This window comes from Phaethon aethereus (genome assembly GCF_964289735.1).
Source record: "Phaethon aethereus genome assembly, chromosome: 17".
In the NCBI taxonomy this organism is placed as follows: Eukaryota; Metazoa; Chordata; class Aves; order Phaethontiformes; family Phaethontidae; genus Phaethon; species Phaethon aethereus.
Genome location: NC_138593.1, coordinates 4,335,822 through 4,356,621, shown reverse-complemented (window position 1 = coordinate 4,356,621; position 20,800 = coordinate 4,335,822). Strand labels below are relative to the sequence as shown.

The 20,800-nt window shown below is 50.3% G+C and overlaps 1 protein-coding gene across 1 annotated transcript; it reads left to right on the top strand.

Moving 5' to 3' along the window:
• Positions 1 to 835: 835 nt before the first annotated feature.
• SCARB1 (scavenger receptor class B member 1) lies at positions 836 to 20,494 on the top strand (the record flags this gene model as incomplete). Its single annotated transcript, XM_082007893.1, has 12 exons — positions 836 to 955; positions 4,573 to 4,730; positions 6,409 to 6,550; positions 7,006 to 7,209; positions 7,516 to 7,611; positions 8,217 to 8,329; positions 10,270 to 10,436; positions 11,169 to 11,287; positions 12,838 to 12,911; positions 13,819 to 13,870; positions 14,349 to 14,495; positions 20,275 to 20,494. 12 exons carry the CDS (start codon positions 836 to 838, stop codon positions 20,395 to 20,397), a joined length of 1,515 nt encoding a protein of 504 aa, XP_081864019.1. The 3' UTR covers positions 20,398 to 20,494.
• Positions 20,495 to 20,800: the final 306 nt, after the last annotated feature.

The window sequence follows — 20,800 nt, the reverse complement described above, 5'->3', positions numbered from 1 at the left end:
GCACTCCAGTTTGTAGACCCTTTAGCTTGGATCAACTTACAGTTTGGACAGTGGGATGATACGTATAATTGCTTTAAAATAGGCTATCACAAACTGGACTCTTCCTTAATTTTCTATTTTCCGCTGATTTCTAGACACTTTTAGGGATGAGTCTCTACTGGGCTTCTATTCAGGGCCACTTCAGATGCACAAGATAGACAAAAGACCCAATTCCTTGGAAAAACGGGCAGGTTAGAAGGAGGTGATGGATGTATTCTCCCCGGGGAGAGCCCGGTGTTGAGCCCGGGGTCACTGGCCGACGGCTGCCTGCCCAGCCCCTTCCCGCACGAAACACCTGCGGTAACAACAGGCCGGCTAATGCGGTGGCCACCGAGGGACCCGGGCCCTGCCGGGAGTGGCCTGGGCCGCATAAGTGTTTATATATAAATATCTATTAAAATATATATTAAATTTATATAAAAATATAAAAATGTATATGTTCTGACTCTATTGGACACTCAGGAGCAGGGGTTGTATAGCAGGCTAAATGAAATCTGAGCTGCTCTTGTCCTCTTATTGCTTCTTTATATATATGCTCACACACTTATGTATTTTTATCTGTTTAAATACATTTATCTGTTAAGATACGGGTTTATAGTTAACACACACGCGCAGCGCTCTGTCCTCCGTAGGCTCAGCCGCTCCGCCGCGGCTGCGCTGAGCGAGAGGGCGGGCTCGGTCCGGCCCGGCCCCGCCCCGGCCCCCGCCCCGCCCCGCTCCCGCCGCCGGGCCGGGCCGCGGGGCCATAAACGGGCGGTGGCGACGGCGAGCCGGCTCCGTTCCGCTGTGCTGCGCCATGGCCGCGGCTCGGCGCAGGGTGTCAGTGGGGCTGGGGCTGGCCGGGGCGGCCTGCGCCCTCATGGGGCTGTGCCTGCTGCTGCTGGGGCCCGTCATCATCAAGGACCAGGTTGTCAAGGTCAGCGGGGCCGGGGGTGCGTGCCCGGTGCGTGGGGGCCGGGGAGGCTGGAGCCGGTGCGTGGCTGGGGGCTTGGTGTGGGGCTGGCGTGCAGCCGGGGCCCCCTGCAAGGCGCAGGGGTGATGGTGATGGTGGTGCGTGCGCAGGGTTGGGGCGCTGGAGCTGGTGCACAGCCAGGGCCGGTGCATGGACGTGTTTTCGCTGCCTAGTGTCATCCAGCGGGTGTGAGGCGGCTCAGCACCCAAGGGTCTCCGCTTCACTGCCACTCGGAGCAGCCTCACAATCTTAGTGCTGGCAAATCCGGGTTTGGGGTGTTCCACCCTTGGGTACAGCAAGGGCGCCTGAGCTGAGCGGCTTTCATCCCTGACTAGCAAGGGCTCTTTGCGTGGCTGGAGTTGGCTGAGGGGACACTGCCACTGGCGCTAGGCTGAGCGTTGTCCTGAGCACTAGCTCTTCCTCCAGTCCCTGCTGCCTTTACTTGCAGCGCTAGTTCTTCCTTTCATATAGGCATGCAGGCTACCAGGCTCAGGTGTACTCTGAGGAGATGCTTTCCAAACTGGAAATGGGACCGATGGTGTGCAAGAGTGCTCTGAAGGATCCTTGTGCACCAAGCAACCTCCAAGTCATCCTCTCCTCCTAAACTGAAAACCTAAAGAGCTGCCTCTCTGAAGACCTGTCTGATCCACAAGAGAGGTCCTGAGGCCAAAGGGGTGTTTGTCTCCCATGGTTAAGGTGTGGGGCTGTGGACGGAGTTGTTGGTCTGTTCAGTAAATGCTGTACAACCTTGTGAACCTGTGTTCCTGTCCTCACTGTTCCAACACTGGTTATCCTGCTGTAACGAATCAATTAGCTTATTCCCACATTTAGCCAAACCTTTTTCTCCCTGGCTGAAGGAGACGTGCCCCTTGCCTGGGTATTTCTTCAAGCTTGCACCTGCGCAGGTCAGCACCTGGAAATGTGCTTCTGGTGAAAGAGGTGAATAAACAACCCCATGGCCAATGGCTGTGGTTACGTGTGCCACAAAGTCTCTGTGGAAAACGAACTTCTACTTAAACGTATCCTCTGGAAGTGCTGGTGGCTGGGCAAAGCCAGACAGTCCTGTGGCTTATGCAGTAAAAGTCAATCTTTGTCGAGTTTCATGGACATCAAGAGCTGGTAGAAACAGGGAACTGGGAGCTGAGCTCCTGCCCCATTTGCAGAAACTGAATCTGCATCAGCTGCTGTCCTGGCAGCTGGGCTGCCTGCAGCATTGGCCCTGCAAAACCTGAGGATGTTGCTTTTCTGGAAGCACCTGGAGGGCCATGGACCTGCCTAAGATACGAGATTTAACATGATGAGACTGCAGACTCCTCCATCTGCCACTTACTGTGTCTTCTCCACCTGAGAACTCTTGTGCTGTCCTGCCTGAAAGCTGGCGGAAGGCTGGCAGCACTGTCCTTGCTGTTTTAGCAGGGTGATGAGGACGGTGATGGGAGGATGTGGAGGATGAGGTCTGACATAGAGATTGTGCTTGCACACAGGTTGACTCCTCTCAATCTGAAGAGGAAACCTCAACTCTTGGTTTTACTGAGCAGGGTGGCTGAAGCCTCCCTCCTGGAGAAGCAGGATTTGGGCACTATTGATGGAGCTGCTGCTCCTCTGGTTCTGTCTGGAGGAGATGAGCAGTTTCTTAGGAGCAGAGATCAGCCTGGTCAGAAGGGGTCAAACATCTCAGCGACACTTTGTAAGACATCTAAGCGAAAAATATTCTGGTTTTTATTTCCGACATATGACCATGTTTGTTTTGACCTATGAGTAGCTTAATTCGAAGGCTACCGTGTTAAGTAGATCTTGCTTAGCAGCATCTGTGGAGTACCTAGAGCTGCTGTGCCCAGATGGGAGAGGGCTTAGAAAGGGAGCAGGGATGCAGCTCTATCTGACTGGGTACCTCCTAAATAAATAAATACATGTGCAATGAGGGGTTCAGGAAGTGCAAGATGGAATAAGCAAATAAATGAAAGCAGATTCAGGCTCTATTTGGCATGCAGGAGTAGGGATTTCAAAGCTGGCTAAATAAAATCTGAGTTGCTCTAACTGCTGCTTTGCCACAAAATCCTTGAGGCTGGCAGGATGGAGGCTCTTGGCCAGCAGCAGGTGGGTGTTGACGTGGAGGTGGGAAGGGTTTGCTGGGTGGGTTACACTGTGCTGGAGAGATGTCCCCGCAGGGGTAGGGCTTGGAGGATACGGGCTTGAGGAAGGGGCTTGCAAAGCCTTGCTGCTTGCGGGTGGCACAGCCTGGCTAGGAAATGGCTAAAGAAGGATGGGGCATTGCGGGGAAGCCTTTGGCAGCTTTCCTTCTCAATCCCCCATGGCAGAAAATACGTGCGCAGTCAGATCGAGCTGCTCCAGGGCAGAAGAGCTGTTGTGGGGCTGCTGAGCTGCTGTGGGATAATGCCCATGTGCTTTCACCAATTAGTGGATCAAACCTGCTTCCATAAGCAGGGTGTGTTACTTAACCATGGCAAGGGCTTGTGCTTGCAGAGGAAGCAAAGATTATGGTGGAACACACCCAAAATAAGTGCTCAAGAATGAATCACAGAATCACTACGTTGGAAAGGACCTTTAAGATCATCAAGTCCAACCGTTAATCCAGCGCCACCATGTTCCCTAATCCATGTCCTGAAGCGCCACATCCACACGTTTTTTGAACACTTCCAGAGATGGCGACTCCACCACCTCCCTGGGCAGCCTGTTCCAATGCCTGACCACTCTCTCAGTGAAGAAATTTTTCCTAATATCCAATCTAAACCTCCCCTGGCGCAACTTGAGGCCAGAACAGGCTCTTGTCCATAAGGCAGCCCCCGGGAGGCAGGGAGGAAGTGGAGACAGATGTGCCCAGATGCCAGCTCCTGGGCTGGGGAGTTGGTGAGGGCTTAAGTCATATTTGGGCTCCTGCAGGCACTTCCCAGCAAATGGGACAGTGATATGGAAAGCACGGCTGCACATTGCCTTTGACCTGCCTTATGACCAGCTATGAGTCACTGCAGGATGGCTGCTGAGCTTCCGCAAAGGTGTCCTGCACGGTGCTGTTGGGACACAGCTGGGTCTCCATCCCAGTTCTCTATCTGCTTTTTGGGAATTTAGCAGGTCCTCCCTGCTGGCACCCAAACAGTTGTGCAGATGAGTGTCACCTCTTGCAGCCCTTGCCTGCTTCTGGCTGCGTGGAGCTGCCAAACCTGGCAGGCAAGTGGAAGCTTTTGGGACAGGGTTGTTTGTGCCAGGCGAGCCAAACACGCAGAGCTGTGAATGATTCAGTGCTGGCTTGTCTAGTGCAGAGTGAGCCTCCAGCACATCAAAACAGCTCTGAAATCCTGTGGGTAGGATCTAGAAAATTGAGCCTGAATAAATAAGCCTACAGACATCCTGTGGCATGAACTTGATACTTCTGCATACATAAGAGCTCCTGGTTTAGATCTGTCTCGGTTTCAGTCTGCGTAACATGCCTGGATCCTCCAAAGAGCCCCTGCTGGAACTGCTGCCTTCAGCTGGGCCTTATGTGGAGCCAAGGGTGGATGTGCTCAGCTGCAGCCATGAGCCCAAAAGTTCTGTCTCCTAACTTTTTTTTTTCCTCCTTGCAGAATGTCAGGATCGACCCCAGCAGCATCTCCTTCAGCATGTGGAAAGACATTCCTGTTCCTTTCTACATGTCAGTGCACTTCTTTGAAGTGCTGAACCCCAAGGAGGTCCTCCAGGGAGCAAAGCCAGTGCTGAACCAGCGTGGACCCTATGTTTACAGGTCAGGTACCACTTGTGGTCCAGCTAGATATAAGCCCAGCCACCGTGCTGCCTGCCAGGCTTCTGGATGACTCCTCTGGCAGGGAGGAATGGCATTAGTGTACTTGGCATGAGTCCAGTGGCATAGGATTTTAAAGCAACCCAATTGTGCTGCAATTGCTCTGATCTTGCTAAAGCCTCAGTAGGACCTCTGGCTGCTGGGGTGCTTCACTGAGTTGTGGGGCTCAGTCCCGTGCTGGGACCTGTTGGGCAGCTAGACCTGGACTGATACAGTCCAAACATGGGCATGAAGGGTGTTGGTGTGGTGATGGGCAACACTTGTCTTCAGAGTGGACTTGTTTAATCTTCACTGTGCAGCTCCAGAGCTGGAGTCACCTCAGTATCAAACTTCATGGATTGGCCTAAGACATCTTATCTAACATGAGACCCAGAAGCTGGGGTCTGGTCATGAATGCTTTGGTCATGAGAACCAGTATGGAGCACTAAAACTTGCTCAGGCTCACCTACAGCAGGGCTGGGTCTATTTACCATGACTGAGGATGGTGGTTGAAGCCCCAGATGCTTCTCTGGACCCGAAACATGAACTGATGGTTATCATTGAGTTGAGCATGAGGACTTACCCATAAATAGCGATATTCAACACATTAGTGCCTACACATGTAGGCAAAGTCAGGTCAGCAGTCTAAGCAAGCTCATGTGGGAAGATTACTGGTTTAATCCAAAGCTGTTTGAGTAGTGCTGGGGGGGAAACCTGGCAGTATATATATGCCCTTGTTTCCTCTGGGCTTGTGGATTCTGTATGTTGTGATTGCATCAGTCACTTGGCTTGGGGTTGGCTTCACTTACCATAAATAAGAATAAACAAAGGGGCAAAGCTTATTAGCGTCCTTGTGTTTCTGCTGAGCAAGATTAGTGCCTTTCCCTGATGTGGGCCATAAAACAGAGGCTCCACAAAAAAGGACTTTGTTTTTGTTGGTGGGTTGAGCTTCAGCTTCCTCGGGAGCCGTAACAGGCTTGCGATGTACTGGGGACAACCTTGTGCTGTTGTGGAGCATTGCAGCCGCCATGAGACTGGGCTGCCCCTGTGGCATGGAGCCAAGTGGTGCTGGGCGGCGTGCAGGAGATGGCGTGGCCCGAAGCCCTGAGCAGCAGGAGAGCCACGATGCTGCATGGAGGGTTGAGCTGCCCTGAACCTGGTAGCCATCGGGGAGCTCTGGGGCAAATCAGTGTGGGCTCACTGGAGGGACTTGTGACATCTTGGTAGGTTTTGCAGGTTGTTTTGGTGTGTGGGTTGGTGTAGGCCTGGGTGTCTCCCTGATAGGGCTGGGCTTTTCAATGGCTGTAGGTGAAGTGACTTTTGTCTCAGACTTCTTGTCAGCTGGGAAGAAACACTTGGTGTCTGCAAGCTGCTGCAGAATCCCGTCCGTCAGGGACGGTTCCCTCCCAGGCTGCCATGTCCTCCTGCTAGACCCTAACCCTGGTCGGGGTGTGAGGTTGATGCCGCCTGTTCCCCAGCATGCTGCCTCCCCTCCTGCCTCATGGCATCTTGCTGGGGTTCAATCTCCTTCCTCTGCTCTTCAGAAACAAGCCCAGGCCTGTGCAGCCCATCGTGACTCCACAGGTGTTGCAGGGGCACTGCGTGGGGGGAGGTTCCCATGATCTCTCCCATCTCTTTGCAGAGAGTTTAGGTATAAAACAAATATCACGTTCTACGACAATGACACAGTCTCCTTCCTGGAGTACCGGAAACTCTTCTTTGAGCCAGACTTGTCCAATGGCAGTGAAGAAGAGTACATCGTTGTGCCAAACATTTTGATGATGGTAAGAACTTGCTCCCTGGATTGGTACCAACTTTTGAGCTTGTGGGGAGGGTGATGATGCCCAACACTGACTCAAAGCTTACTTTCTTGTAGGGCTTAAGGCTAATCAAGCGATGAGGTGGTTAAGCTTAGAAAATGTGGTCTTCTGCTTTCTAGGTGTTGGTTGTTGTGTTGGACTGTTACCCTTCCAAAAGCAGAGTGTGCAGAGGGGTGGCAAAGTGGCTGGGCTTGAGTCTGCAACCTTGTCTGAGCATCCTCTGGGGAAATGAAGCCTGTGAGCCCTCGACCACTTTCTTCCCAAACTGCAGATAAATGGTGAACCTCGGTTTGTCCAAAGTATTTCTCTAGGGCTGTAGATTGGTGCAGCGGAAGGACCTTGCTGAGCACCAGAGATGCATTGCTTCCTCTTTGGTAAAGATGGGGCTCGCATCTCAGAGGTTTGTTTTTCTTTCTCAGGGAGCAGCTGTAATGATGGAAAACCTACCAAACTTTGTGAAGCTTTTACTGAGTGGAGCCCTGGCTGGCCTGAAACAGGAGGCATTCATGAACCGGACGGTGGGGGAGATCATGTGGGGATATGAAGACCCTCTTATAGATACAATAAACATGTTTGTTCCTGGCCTGATCCCTTTCAAGGGGAAATTTGGCTTATTTATAGAGGTAAGTAAACTGTTGCTTGGGAACACAACGATTGTCGCAATATTGGTCTTGGGATTGAGTGTCTGGGCTATCCCCCTCACAAACTGGAGCAGCCATGTGTAGCTAGTGGTGGTTGTGTAAGGCTACCTTAATCTTCCCCTCAAGCAGAAATGCACATGTTGGAAGCTGTAGCCAGCAACTGAAATAAGTAAGTTCAGTAGCTTCCAGTGTGAAGCACCGCTAGAGCTGATGAAGCATGCAAAGTCATTAACACAGTGCAATCTCGCTGTGTATAATGGATTAAAAATTAGTTTCTTCTCTCTGCAGCTTAATAACTCCAATTCAGGACTGTTCACAGTGAACACGGGCATGAAGAACATCAGTAGAGTTCACATGGTGGATTCATGGAACGGACTAAAGAAGGTGAGTGTCGGGCAGCAAACCCCTAATAGGGGGCAATGCCTGATCTAAAGTAGATAAACTGAAAGCTCTCGGTACTGTTGTATCTCTGGGTTGTAAGCTTGAAGGCAAATTTCCATAGGACTTCAACTGCTGCAACTTCTGCCCTAGCAAATTGTCAGAAGGCAGCCATAAGGCAAGAGGCTTGTCATGAAGCATTAAGTTCAGCTCATCACCAGTGTCACCTGGACTGCCTTGAAATGCTGATGGAGCTGGTTGCTTCTAATGGTTGAAGTCCCAGGTTCCTGTGGCCTGTGTTTAAGGTGTTACTTTAAATGCCCTTGTTAAAGGGGTGCTTATTCTTTGCTTGTGCAATTCCACTCTTAACTAAAATCAACTGAATCTACAGATAAACCACTACGGGAGCACTTGGGACAGGGGGATATTGTCATGTTTTTCCATTAATCTGGCAGATGTTTGAACGGAGAAGATCTTGGAAGCTCTTCAGTGTTGCTATCTCAAGCTCCTACGGAAGCAGCGTAGAGTGGTGGATGTCCCTTGTAGGGGTGGAAGCCAACTGTCCAGCAAACTCGTTGTTCTGAGCTGTTCTTTCTACATTTGTCCCGCAGGTGAACTACTGGCGGAGCAACGAGTGCAACATGATCAATGGGACCACGGGGGAGATGTGGCCGCCGTTCATGTCCCCAACATCATTGGAGTTCTACAGCCCTGATGCCTGCAGGTGAGGCCATGGCTGCCAGCGTGTCCCCGTGTAGGTGGCAGGAGATGCAATGCTTAGCCTATGCATGCGGAGTACCTGTGCAGGGATGCAGAGGACTGGGGACTAGTTTCTGTAGTTAAAGTTCAGCTGCAGTTCAGTGTTGCAGTGTCTGAGCTTTGCAAACGGTGTAGCTGTCTAATTAGCAGCATCTTGTGGTATTCACAAATACCTTCCAGATCACTGGAGAAGTCTAACTTGCCCATGTTGAATGAGTAGAAAATAATCAGTCTAGATAAGATGTGGCGAGAGGGCGAAGTGGGAGTTGTCATAAGGAAATGCTGCTGTAGCCATTTGTGGAACTATTTCAGCTGACTCGATGTTTGTAAAAGTGATACCATGGGGGCTTGTGCCACTGTTTCCAGGCTGTTTATTAGGGGTTTTTTTGCTGCTTGCTTCATGCGCTGTTGTGCATGTCTGTCCCCTGTAAGACACCCTGACCTTAGCTGATCGCACAGGGGTTAAAGTGCCCTGCAGAGCCTGTCTGTATGGAAGCTCCCGGAGGCTGGAAGGAAGGAAGGCCAGGAGGCAGGCACAAAGCCCTGTCCCCAGCATGCGGAAGATAATGTTAATTCAGGCTTTGTAGATAGTGCTGCAAAACAAGCAAGTGCTCATGCTGGATAGAGAACAATGACCTCCTCACTGGAACAAGCAAAGTCAGTTGAGCCAAGTATTAGTGCAGGAATCCCTCTACACAAGGGACATCAGCAAATGCCAAAATGACCTGGAGCCAAGGACTTACAGGGAAGTTTACCAGTAATCAAAGTTTAAATACAAATACCTGTTTCTGTAAAACTACAGAAATCTTGTAGTGAACAGAGCATGTTTCCAGGCGAGGCGTAAAGTGGAGGAAACCAGGCTTGGTTTCTTGTTAGTGCAAGAGGTTCTCACAAGACAGTGCTGTGGAGGAAGCGGCTCTTCCTCTTCACCAGGCAGTGCTGTCTGTTCTCCCCAAATCTCTATCTTGGCCTTTCTGCTAGCCCAGCTGGCTATGAAGGAGCTGCAAACATCAGCTAAGAGCATATCTGCTTCCCTCAAGGGCAGGCAGCTGTGGGCAGGGAACAGCATGGTGTGGCTCATCTCCTATGCTGTTTGCACATTAAGTGCAGCTGATGCTGAGATGCAGCTATCTGGATGTCCCCGCAAGCTAGGCAAGGCTTTATCCTGCTGATGTGCTGCGGCAGCCTCTGCCTCCTTGCTGGAAGGTGAGCACGGCCGAGAGGGGTGCATGTAACTGCTGAACATGCCCTGAATCCCCCATCTGTGGTCCTGGTGTCAGAAGGCAGCTATAGGAATAAGCATCCCCTTGGCTTGCCCAGGCTGTCTCTGCATCCCTGCAAGCCTTGCTCGAGTGTGAAGAGAGCAAACTTCCCTCCTGGAAACTTGCATCTGTCCTGGCCAGCTGGTAGCAATAATGCAGAACAACACTGCTAGCCTGTTGTATCAAGAAAAAAATCTTGCTACATAATGTAGTAAAATTTTCCACTCCCCTGACAGCCTATATGCTGGAGTTATGCTGCAAAAGAGATTTAGCCAGTGTCCATCCCCTGTGACAGAGCACCTCAGAGCCAGGGCTTGCACAAAGAGGGTATTAGCTCTTGGAGAGAAGTCCTAGGGATTACTACATACCTTTAAACAAATCTCATCTGGATACTGCAGATACTTATAAGCCTGTGGTTTCTCTCCATAACTAGTTCTGACCAACCCTTTATCTGTGCTTAAAACATGGAAAGCAAAGGGCTTAAGTACTCATTCCCCATACAAAGCGCTTCTCTGAGTGTTTATCTTGATCTCAAAGTCTAAGTTACTTTGCAACCATATCTTATCCAGCGAAGATAAGAGCCCGATTCTGGGCTGGGACCCTGTTGGCTAATAGTGATCCTTCTCCACTGAAACCCTTCCAGATCTATGACACTGGTGTATGAGAGGTCCGGGAAGTTTGAGGGTGTGCCCACCTATCGCTTTGTGGCACCGAAAACTCTCTTTGCCAATGGTACGGATTATCCACCCAATGAAGGCTTCTGCCCCTGCATGCAGTCTGGCATCCAGAACGTCAGTACCTGTAGGCTAAGTAAGTCTTTTGCTCCCCGGGCTCTCCCTGCCATACCAGTATTCAACTGTAGGGATGTGATACGAGCTTGCCTGCCTGGAAACTTAGTAGGCATGGTGGTGTTGGGTTGATGGTTGGACTTGATGATGTTAAAGGTCTTTTCCAACCTTAATGATTCTGTGAAAATCGGCTCTGCTGTTGCCGGGGTGCTCAAAGGTACTGCCAGGGTCTGCGTGCACGGTGTTCTCGTACTCCGACAGGCACCTCAGCAAGGAGGAAAAATCCCTGTGCCCAAAGTCCCTTTGGTCCACAGCCCTACAACAGTCTCGTATTTTGGGAATGCCTAAGGATACCATGGGAGCATTACATCCCCCGGGCTGGGGAGGCAGCAGGCAGGGGAGCAAGGGTGGGAAGAGGCAGGCCATGTAACTGCCAAATTAAATGTTAACTTTGGATGCTGAGTGCAGGTCATGCAGGAGTGAGAATTCAGACTTAGTGTCCTAACCTGTGTCTGGGCAGAGCAAGTTGCCATGGCATTGTGTGGTGCATGGGGGAGAAGGTGGCTTAAACACGGGGTCTTAACCCTCCTAGAGCAATGGAATAAACTGCAGGGAGGAAAGGGAAGGAGCTTTCTGGTTGGGAGCAGAAAATTCTAAAAGCTAGTTCAGAACAAGTGCTGCCATGGCTTAAAAACCTCAACAAAAAGTCTCAGATGGGTTTGGATGAGCTGAAGGTGTCTTTGTTCTCATCCAGATGCACCAATGTTCATTTCCCATCCTCACTTCTACAATGCTGACCCAGCCCTGGTGAATGCTGTCGAAGGCCTCCAACCCAACAAGGACCAGCACGCACTCTTCCTCGATGTGCACCCGGTGAGTGAGCCTGGGGTGGTCCTCACCCTGCAGAGGAGTCTCACCTTGCTCCGGGGTCCAGCCCGGGCTGAGGAGGTGAGCCTGCTACCAGCTGCATGGTGGCTTTGCTCTGCTCTCGTGGCACTGATTTGAGCAGGTTCCATAGTGCAAAGACTGGTGAGGACGTGTGCAGATAAAAATGGCAAAGCCATAAATGAATAGAATAATTAGCCTGGCTTCTAGAGAATTGCAGAACTAATTACAAGCATAATTGTTTTGATAAGCACAGTCAAGTTCTTTCCACTGACTCGGGTCCATAACACCAGGAGATATATCTAGCAGCAGCAGCCCAGTTACACCCCAAATCTGCCAACAGGTACTGACATGACTGGCAGAGTCTGAAGACCATGCTGTAGCTCAAGCTATCGCCACAACTTTTGGGCTGGTTTCTACTCTCTCAACTTGCCTATCTGGCTGCTTCTGCACTGGACTGTTGCAGTGTTATGCCTTGTGCATATCTATAGCTAAGGGTGAAGTCACCATTCCAGTGGTGATGAGCTGGGGTGTCCTGAGCCATTTTTGTCCCAGCTGCTGATGGGGAGGTGACTTTGGGATCTTCCACCTATGGCCTATGTTGCATAGAATCATCAAGGTTTGAAAAGACCTCTAAGATCATCAAGTCCAACCATCAACCCAACACCACCATGCCCACTAAATCATGTCCCGAAGTACCACGTCTACGTGTTTTTTGAACACCTCTAGTCATGGTGATTCCACCGCTTCCCTGGGCAGCCTGTTCCAACTTGTGGTCAGATCTTCCAAACGTTCAGTGGTGTTTCTTCAACCAAGAAACCAATCCCCCTCTTGAGGCAAGGTAAGGTATGCTTCTTATCTAGGCATTGGATTCTCTCTGCTTTTCTTATCACAGTTATGGAAATCTAATTAAGTTTATTACAGTATCAGATGTTTACTGATAACAGTAAAACTAACTATATTCTTATCTAGTTGCAGCGTGCTGAGTACAAATGGCAAACCAACAAAAACCGTCTGCCCTTAAAAATGTGTTGTAAAACTGTAGTGTCATGAGAAACCAATGCCTTAATGGGTGTCAAGAAGACCAGCTTCGAAGTGGGGTGTTTCCATGGTCTTAGGGTGTTGCTGGACAGTGGCTGTTGGTTCCTAGTTAGGAGAAATGTTTTGTCCTTTGCTGAGTGCATGAATCTTTTGCATTGATGTATTTCCATCCTGCTGTGGGTAGGATGAACAACAGAAGAGGCTCATCAGTCTTCAAAAAACACTGAAGCTGCTATTAAAACATCTGCCTAGGGAGTCACTTACAGAGCCTGGGGACTGATGCCTAGTTGACCCATGCTTGTGCTTTGATGGAAACCCTGGCCATGTTCCTGATCTTGTATGTGGTGACTGCAGTGGATCTCTGGATGATCCAGTCCCTTGGTCTGGAAGGTGGCACTCAGAGTAGCTATGATGGAAAGCAAAGGGCTGCTCTTCTGCAAAGCTCTCCAGACAAAGGTTGGCCGTACTGATGAACTGCTTCATCTCTTCCTATGCAGATGACGGGCATCCCCATGAATTGCTCCATCAAGCTCCAGCTAAATCTGTACATAAAGCAGGTGTCTGGTATAATGTAAGTAGTCACCTCTTAGAAATGCTCATTTCCCTTGAGCAGGGAGTGCTGCTGATGCTGAGGTCACTGCAGAGTTTACTCTCCCCACGGATGAAGTAGCTTTAACATTACCAGTTGTCACGGTTGCAGAAGCCAGCTGGCTCATGCGGTGAAATGTTAGCTATTCCAGTGACCTCAAACCTTTAGCAGTGTGGTGTGTGGCTGTCTGCTTGGCTCCTGCACCTGACCGGACAGCTGATAAATGGACTGTGTCTCCTGGTGAGGCACAGGAGCGGTTCCCCTGCACTGTGCTGCTGCTCAGAAGGTCTTATAGTCAACATGGAGAGACAAGACACACTCTGCCTACAGGCTGGACAGTTGAAGCCTGTGTCCAAAAAGACACTTTCAGCTCAATGAAAGCAACCAGAAGGGCTCTGTAACAAAGCTGTGTGGTGCCAGATGTTAAATACCCGCAAGGGTGGGAGCGTGCAGTTGCTGCTTTGCCTGGCTCGAGTGCATACACCAGCAGACAGCCTGGTGTGCGCTGTGAACTTGGCTGCACTGCTGTCAGGTACCATGCAGGTGACTGAGGGGTCTTGGAACTGCATGAAGTTTAGCATTCCAGTTCACTGAGTTGCTGTCTCTGGAGCCCAGATTTGGGATGGCACTTACTGCTGTCGTCGGGCAGCTAAGCACGAATGGCGGCGTAAGCTCTACTCTCGCATGAAAGGCCCACGTTGGACCTGGTCCCTCAAGGGGGAAGCGGCTCACTGAAGCAGCAGGAATTGCTACCTCCTTATGCTGGTTTCCTGGCCACTATCAGTCCGTCAGACCTGTCCCTTTAGGAAGAATTTTGACACTGGTTGTAGCCTGATCAACCAGAAATCTAAGTGTGTATCTTTTTTTTTCTCCTCGTCCCCCTCCCTAGTCAAACAGGGAAGATTAAACCAGTGGTCCTGCCGCTGCTGTGGTTTGCAGAGGTGAGCTGCCTTCCTTGACCTGATTCTGCAGAACCTCTACTGTGGGAGGGGGGGAAACTGCTTCCCCATCACCCCAGGCTGGGCAAACTCCACTTTGAATAAAGCTTTAAGCCAGCCAGACTAATTAAGCGCCAACAGAAGGCTTTGCAATACTTGGCTGTGCCGTTAATCCCTCTGAGCTGAACAAACCCTACACTATACTTGGTAAACCTCTGGCTCTGTCCTAGATGTGGGGTTAAATAGAGCCCAGAACAGAGCTGCCAGCATCCCCATTCTAATGTGGGCCAGGGCGTGCAGTCTCCGTCTGTGTGCGCGTCCAGCTGCCTCCAGCTATTTAGTAAAAGCTTCTAGCCTGACTGAATCTTGCGTAAATTCCCTAATCTGTCCTGGGAGGTGGTGGGAGAGGAGTTGTGCAGCTGGTCTCTCAGGCCTGGATGAGAGGGAAATGCCACTGACAACTTTGGCTTTTTTTGAGCAGAGCGGATCCATTGAAGGCTCAGTCCTAAGGCAGTTTTACACCAACCTGGTGCTGATCCCATCCCTGCTGGACTACCTGCAGTATGTCTTCCTTGGACTGAGTGTCCCGCTCATTATCTCAGCAGCTGTACTCATGGCAAGGAGTCAGGTAAGAACTTGCAGATGTCTAATGGGAAATGCTGTTAGTCAAATCAGACTTAATCAGATGATGTAGATTGGGCTGACAATCTAACACTCCTGAGGAAACATTGGCTGATGCCATGAACCATGTCCTAATGGTGCCAGGTGCCAGCACGCAGCAGCAGGACTTTCTCAGCCATCTAGAAATTGATCTGCAAATAGATAACATAAAAGCATTTCGAGCCATCTTGATGCACAACAATGATGGAAGTGGGTTCCTGTAGGAGGAGGCATTTCCCAGCTCATCCAGCTAATGAAGGAGCAAGCCTAGCTCATCAACCAGCCTCCACAGAAAGCAGCAGGTCTGTGCCATTGCACAAATCTGTGCATCTCTGCAGGGCCCCACCAGTTTTCTAATCGGAGCCTTCTTGAGGGGATGGAGCTACTTGAGTGCAACTTGTTCACAAATGAAATGCAGTCGCTGTGTTCTTACAGAAGGGGCACAGATACCGTGGCTGCTTCTCAACCCAGACTGGACCCTGTCTTTTTCCCTGGAAACTCACTTGTTTCCCTGCAAATTCCTCCAAATAGCTCTAGAAATCAAACCCTCCGGGCCTTTGTGGATCTGGGCTTACTGAGAAGTGAAGACCTTTGAAGCCTGCAGGGAACTGGCAGCTGGGTAGAAGTTGGCCAACGATGGGGAGGGCAGTGAGGGTGCCTGGCTGGCACGAGTCAGGCCTGAGCTGTGAGGACTGAATATAAAACAGCTAAAACACTTGATGGAGATCTGTGGCTCGAGCTCCAAAACATTCATCTGATAACACTAAGCTCTCTAAAAGCTTTAGCTCTCGAAGTAGAGATCTGGCTCCCTACCCTAACCTATATCAAAGCAAGCTTATTGAGTTTTGCACTACAGTCAAATGGCTTCAGCTGGCTCTGAAGCTACAGAAGTGAAGAGGCTACTTGTGGGGATAAAAAGGCAATGCTTAGGATGAGAGCGGGCTATGGTGAGAGCACGCGTGAGGGGCTGCCTTTGCTCGACCTCCTGTAACTGCACTTACTGCAATGCTAATGCAAACCCACTTTAAGTAGTGCCAGGGTTCTCAGAGTATCAGGTAATTGGATTTTAACCAAGCCTACAAGTGCTTAATTGACTTAAACACATGATCCCAAATCCCCTTGTTCCCCCACGCACCTCCCTGCAGGGTGGGAGCGATGCTAGGGCCGAGGGCTCAGCGTTAAACCCCCACTGCGCTCCCGAGGTGGTCAGGCTTTGAGCGTGCTGAACCTCTCTGCTTCAGCACATGCAAGTGGATGCTGGCAAACAGGCTTCACTCCGCTGCATAGCACCAGCGCATCTAAAAAAATGTCTGTATTTGCTGGGCAGCTATTTCTAAGACCTTACGCAGCCGTGGGCTGGCATTTCGTCACCCTGCTTTGTACAGGTCTTAATTCCTGGTATCAGAGTCTTAACCATGCCAGAAAGGGTCAGGAACAAAAGCTGGATTTTAGATTCCCTCCAGTCAACTGACTGTCTGCTTGTGAAATATCCCAAATGCAGGCATAAGCCAGCTGTATTTGGGTGCTCAGCCAAAAGTGTCATGAAGTACCTAGAACGAAAAATCGACTGCAGGAAGTGCCTGACTACCTGGAAAGTTGTTATAAAGCCTCAATGACCTTATAAATCGCTACGGAAGCTGTGCAACAGCACATGAAAGTCTCTGCCTAATAAATACGTAGAAGCTTGTAAACTGGAAGACAGCAGTTTGCAGCCAAGGTGTGTTCCTCGTTTGATTGAAGTGTTGCTGATCTAGTGATGATTGCTTAATCGTGCACAGTCCTCCCTCTTGAAGTCAGAGGCGATGTCAGAGGGGACACCGAACCGGGGCATTGTCTGCACCGTCACATGTCTGCCAGTGTGAAGGTCTCCCTGAACCCAACTTCTTCCCGCAGTATCTTGCGTGCTTCTGGCTTCTGGAGGGAGCAGTGTGCTCTAAACCCAGTCCAGATGATGTACTGTGAAACACTTAAATCTTAGTCTAGAGTATAGTGGAGCCAGTTTGAGATGCATCTGTTGGACCTTTTCAGTTCTGAAAAAAAAGTCTAAATCTGTACAGGCATAAAACATGCCCAAATGCCGCATCGTAGCTCTCCTCTGCTAATGTGACCTAAAGCCTGTGTGGTGCTGTGTTTTTAGAAGGCAAACAGACCATTGTGAAACTGGCTTGACACTGACCAAAATCTTAACTAGGGCTTAGTTTAACCTATATTTTGAAATCTTCATTAATAACTAGATTCTAGTTAAACAGTGATTAAAATCGCCTCCTAAAGTTGGAATCCTCGTGGAATTCATGTCTAAGTGCACCATAAACTAGCCTGATTGTCTTCTAGGAAAAATGCTCTTTATTTTGGAGTAGCAATAAAAAGAACTCAGACAGTAATAAGGCCAACCAGGCCACCTCTGCCAAAAAGCTGCCTCCAGTTAAGGGGATGGTGTTGCAGGAAGCCAGACTGTAGGTGGGTACCAGTCAAGGTAACAGACTTTTCTCTCATCCTGATCTGATTAAGTTCTGCTTAAAACCAATCAAATGGAAATGTTTACTGTCCACATCTACCAGACCATGCCCTCTTGGCAAGCTTTGATATAATGATGTTGTCTCATGGCTTTATTCAGGGCAATTTAGGTGTCTTGATACTCACACTTAACCAGGCTGCAAGCACATACTCTGTTTCTCCTGGTGTACCTGACCTGCAGCCCTAATAATAACAGCAGGGATCAGGGTGAAGAGTAGCACTGGTGTGAGGAAACACTTTTCCCACCTTTTCCCCCCTGGCGGAGGAAAGGGTTTTTTTTAAATGGCTAAAAACTCATGGGGTGTAACAGAGGTAGTCAACTGGTGGGTGTCACTCCCCTCCTGCATGCAGGGAGCCTTGACAAAGGCTTTCAAGAGGGAATTTCTGATGTATAAAATATCTGGATTTGTATTACAGGATCACAAAGTCACTGAATCGTTGAGGTTGGAAAGGACCTCTGGAGGTCACCTAGTCCATCCCCCCTGCTCAAGCAGGGTCATCTAGAGCCGGTTGCCCAAGACCATGTCCAGATGTCTCTTAGTATCTCCAAAGATGGAGATTCCCCACCCTCTCTAGGCAACCTGTTCCAGTTTTTACAGTTTTTGCAGTAAAAAAAAAAAGTGTTTCCTAATGTTTAGATGGAACCTCCTGTGTTTAAGTTTGTGCCCATTGGCTCTTGTTCTGTCCCCTGGACACCACTGAGGAAGAGCCTGGCTCTGTATTTACACTCTCCTTTCAGATACTTCTATACATTGGTAAGATCCCCCTGAGCCTTCTCTTCTCCAGGCTAAACAGTCACAGTTCTCTTGGCCTTTGCTCACATAAGAGATGATCCAGTCCCTTGATCATTCTAGTGGCCCTTTGCTGGACTCTTTCCAGTAGCTCCATCTCTTTTGTCCTGGGAAGCCCAGAGCTGGACACAGTACTCCATGTGTGGCCTCACCAGTGATGAGTACAGGGGAAGGATCACCTCCCTCGACCTGCTGGCAACATTCCTCATGCAGCCCAGGATATAGTTAGCTGCCTTTGCTACATGGCCACTGTGCTTGCTCATGTTCAACTTGGTGTCCACCAAGGCCCCCAGGTCCTTTTCTGCCAAGCTGCTTAAGAATTGGGTGACCCTTAGCATGTACTGGTGCATGGGATTGTTTTTTCCCGGGTGCAAGACTTTGCACATCCTCTTGTTGAACCTCATGATGATCCTGACAGCCTGTGTCTCTGGCCTGTTGAGGTCCCTCTGGAGGGCAGCATGACCCTTTGCTGTATCAGCCACTCTTCCCTGTTTTGTCATCAACAAACTTGCAGATCATTAATAAAGATGTTAAACAGGTTTGGACCCAGTATTGACCCCTGGTGTACACCGCTAGTTATGGACCTCCACCTACACTTCATGCCACTTCTCACGATCCTCTGGGCCTGGTTGTTCAGTCAGTTTTCAATCCACTTCACTGTCTGCTCCTCCAGCCCATATTTCATAGCTCCTCTACAAGGATCTTATGGGACGCTGTATTGATAAGCCTTACTGAAGTCCTGGTAGACAATATCCACTGCTCTCCCCTCATCTACCAAGCCAGTCATTTCATTATAGAAGGTTGGTCAGGCATGATTTCCCCTTGGTGAAGCCATGCTGACTATTTCTGATGACTTTCTGTCCTTCATGTGCCTGGAAATGGTTCCTAGGATTAGCTACTCCAGCACCTTCCCAAGGATTGAAGGGAAGCTGACTGGCCTGTAGTTCCCTGGGTCTTCCTTCTTGAACTCCTTCAAGATAGGAGTGATGCTTGCTTTCCTCCAGTCTTTGGGCACCTCTCCCAACTGCCAGGATTGTTCAAAGATGATGGGGAGTGGCCTTGCAGTAATATTAGCCACTCAGCACTTGTGGGCACATCCCATCAGGGTCTATGGATTTATGTATGTCTAGGTTGCTTAAGTATTCTCTGACCTCATCCTTTTCCACCAAGGGTGCATCTTCCTTGCTCCAGACTTTCCCCTGGTCTCTGGGGTCCCCTGCTTCATTCAGCAACAGGTCTGCATGTCCTGTCCCTTAGTCTTCTTTTTGTCACCTGTGTACTTATAGAAGCTGTTGTTGTTGTCTTTGACAGCCCTGGCCAGGTTCAATTTCAGTTGGGCTTTGGCTTTCCTGACTTCATCCCTGCATGCTGGGAGAGTGCCTCTGTATCCCTGCCAGGTTACCTGCCCCTGTTTCCACCTTCTATATGCTTCCTTTTTGCGTTTGAGTTTGGCCAGGAGCTCCTTGTTCATCCACAATAGGCCTGCTGGCATTTTTGCCTGACTTGGGATGCTTGTTGGGATGGACCACTCGAGCTTGGAGGAGGTGATCCTTGAGTCATGCCCTGACTGTCTCCCCCCACCTGAGCTCTGTAGTGACTTTTGATACTTTCCAGGTGGCTCTGGTGGTATCATTTGTGGCCACACGGAAGCAGCAGTGGGTAATAGTCAAAGGGTTGGATAAGCCTCATAGTCTCTCCACAAGACCCTGGATGCAGGTCCCCAGCAAGCAGCAAATGTCTCTAGATGACAGCTCAGGTGGGCAGATGGGTGCCTCTGTCCCCAGCAGCAGGGAGTGACCTACCGCTGTCACTTGCTGCTTCCTCCTGGGGGTCTTGTGTGATTTAGGGTTGGGGGACCCACATGCTTTGCTTGAAAACATATCTGCCTCCTCTTCAACTTTGAGGGTGGTGAACCTATTTTGTAGTTGTAAGCCTTTAGGTGGAGCAGGAGCCTTCCTCTTGGTGCCAGAAGGCACCCGCATCCATCCTTCACCTTCCCCAGAGGTTACACTTCCCATTATAGTAGGGATGGGTGCTGGCTGTGTCTCTGCTGCAGCTGGGGCCCGGGGGGTCTTCAAGGTGGTGTGTCTCTGAGAAGACCCTGTCCATCTCCCTTTCATTTTTTTCCCTGATGCTGTGCAGCCTCCTGACCTTGTCCTGTAACTCCTCTGCTTGGTGACACAGCTCTTCAGGCTGGGCGTTGGGGGGTGTTACAGGTATCGGTGGGCAGGAATGGAAGTAACTTCATTTTATTAGGGGAGGGGATGCAAAAATCTTCAATTTAAGAAGCCTTCAGAAGAGGGTTCTTGGCCACGTGGAAGTCCAAGAGGTTTGGGGCGCGCGTGTCCCAAGTGGGGGCATGGTGGGACGTGCGCAGCCTAAGGTCTGAGCACAGTCCCACGGCCGAGTGCGTGGCTGTAACCGCTGTCCTCCCCCCTTCAGAGAACCGCCTCCGAGAAGAGCCCGCGCCGCCCCGCCACGCAGAGCAAGCCGCCCCCCTCCTCCGAGACAACGCCGCTCCTACACGATGCCGGCACTCTGAGCCAGGACGCCGCCGAAGCCTGAGCCGCCGGCCCCAGCACGCTTCCCCCGGGACACGTCAGCGCTGGGGGCGAGACCTGCTTTGGATCCCCAGAAGTCGCTGGAAGGTGAAGTCGACCTGGGCAACCCGGCGGAGACCCTGCACACCACGGCAAAGCCATGGGGCAGTACTCCTGCACCAGCACTCCCGCGCCGGGGCACGGGAGACCTCATCCAGACACCCGAAACAGTGTTCAAGAACCCTTGTCCCCAAGGGGCTGGCATTCGCCACAGCCCCTTTCTCCATCTGGGCCAGCGGGAATGAAGATGATCACTGGCTGATCCGAGAAGTTATTCTGCAATTTAAAACTGCCTACTGCTATGAATAAATGGCACTTTAATAGGAGCCTTTAAAATAAATGAGGTTTGTATACGTAGCACTGATGGG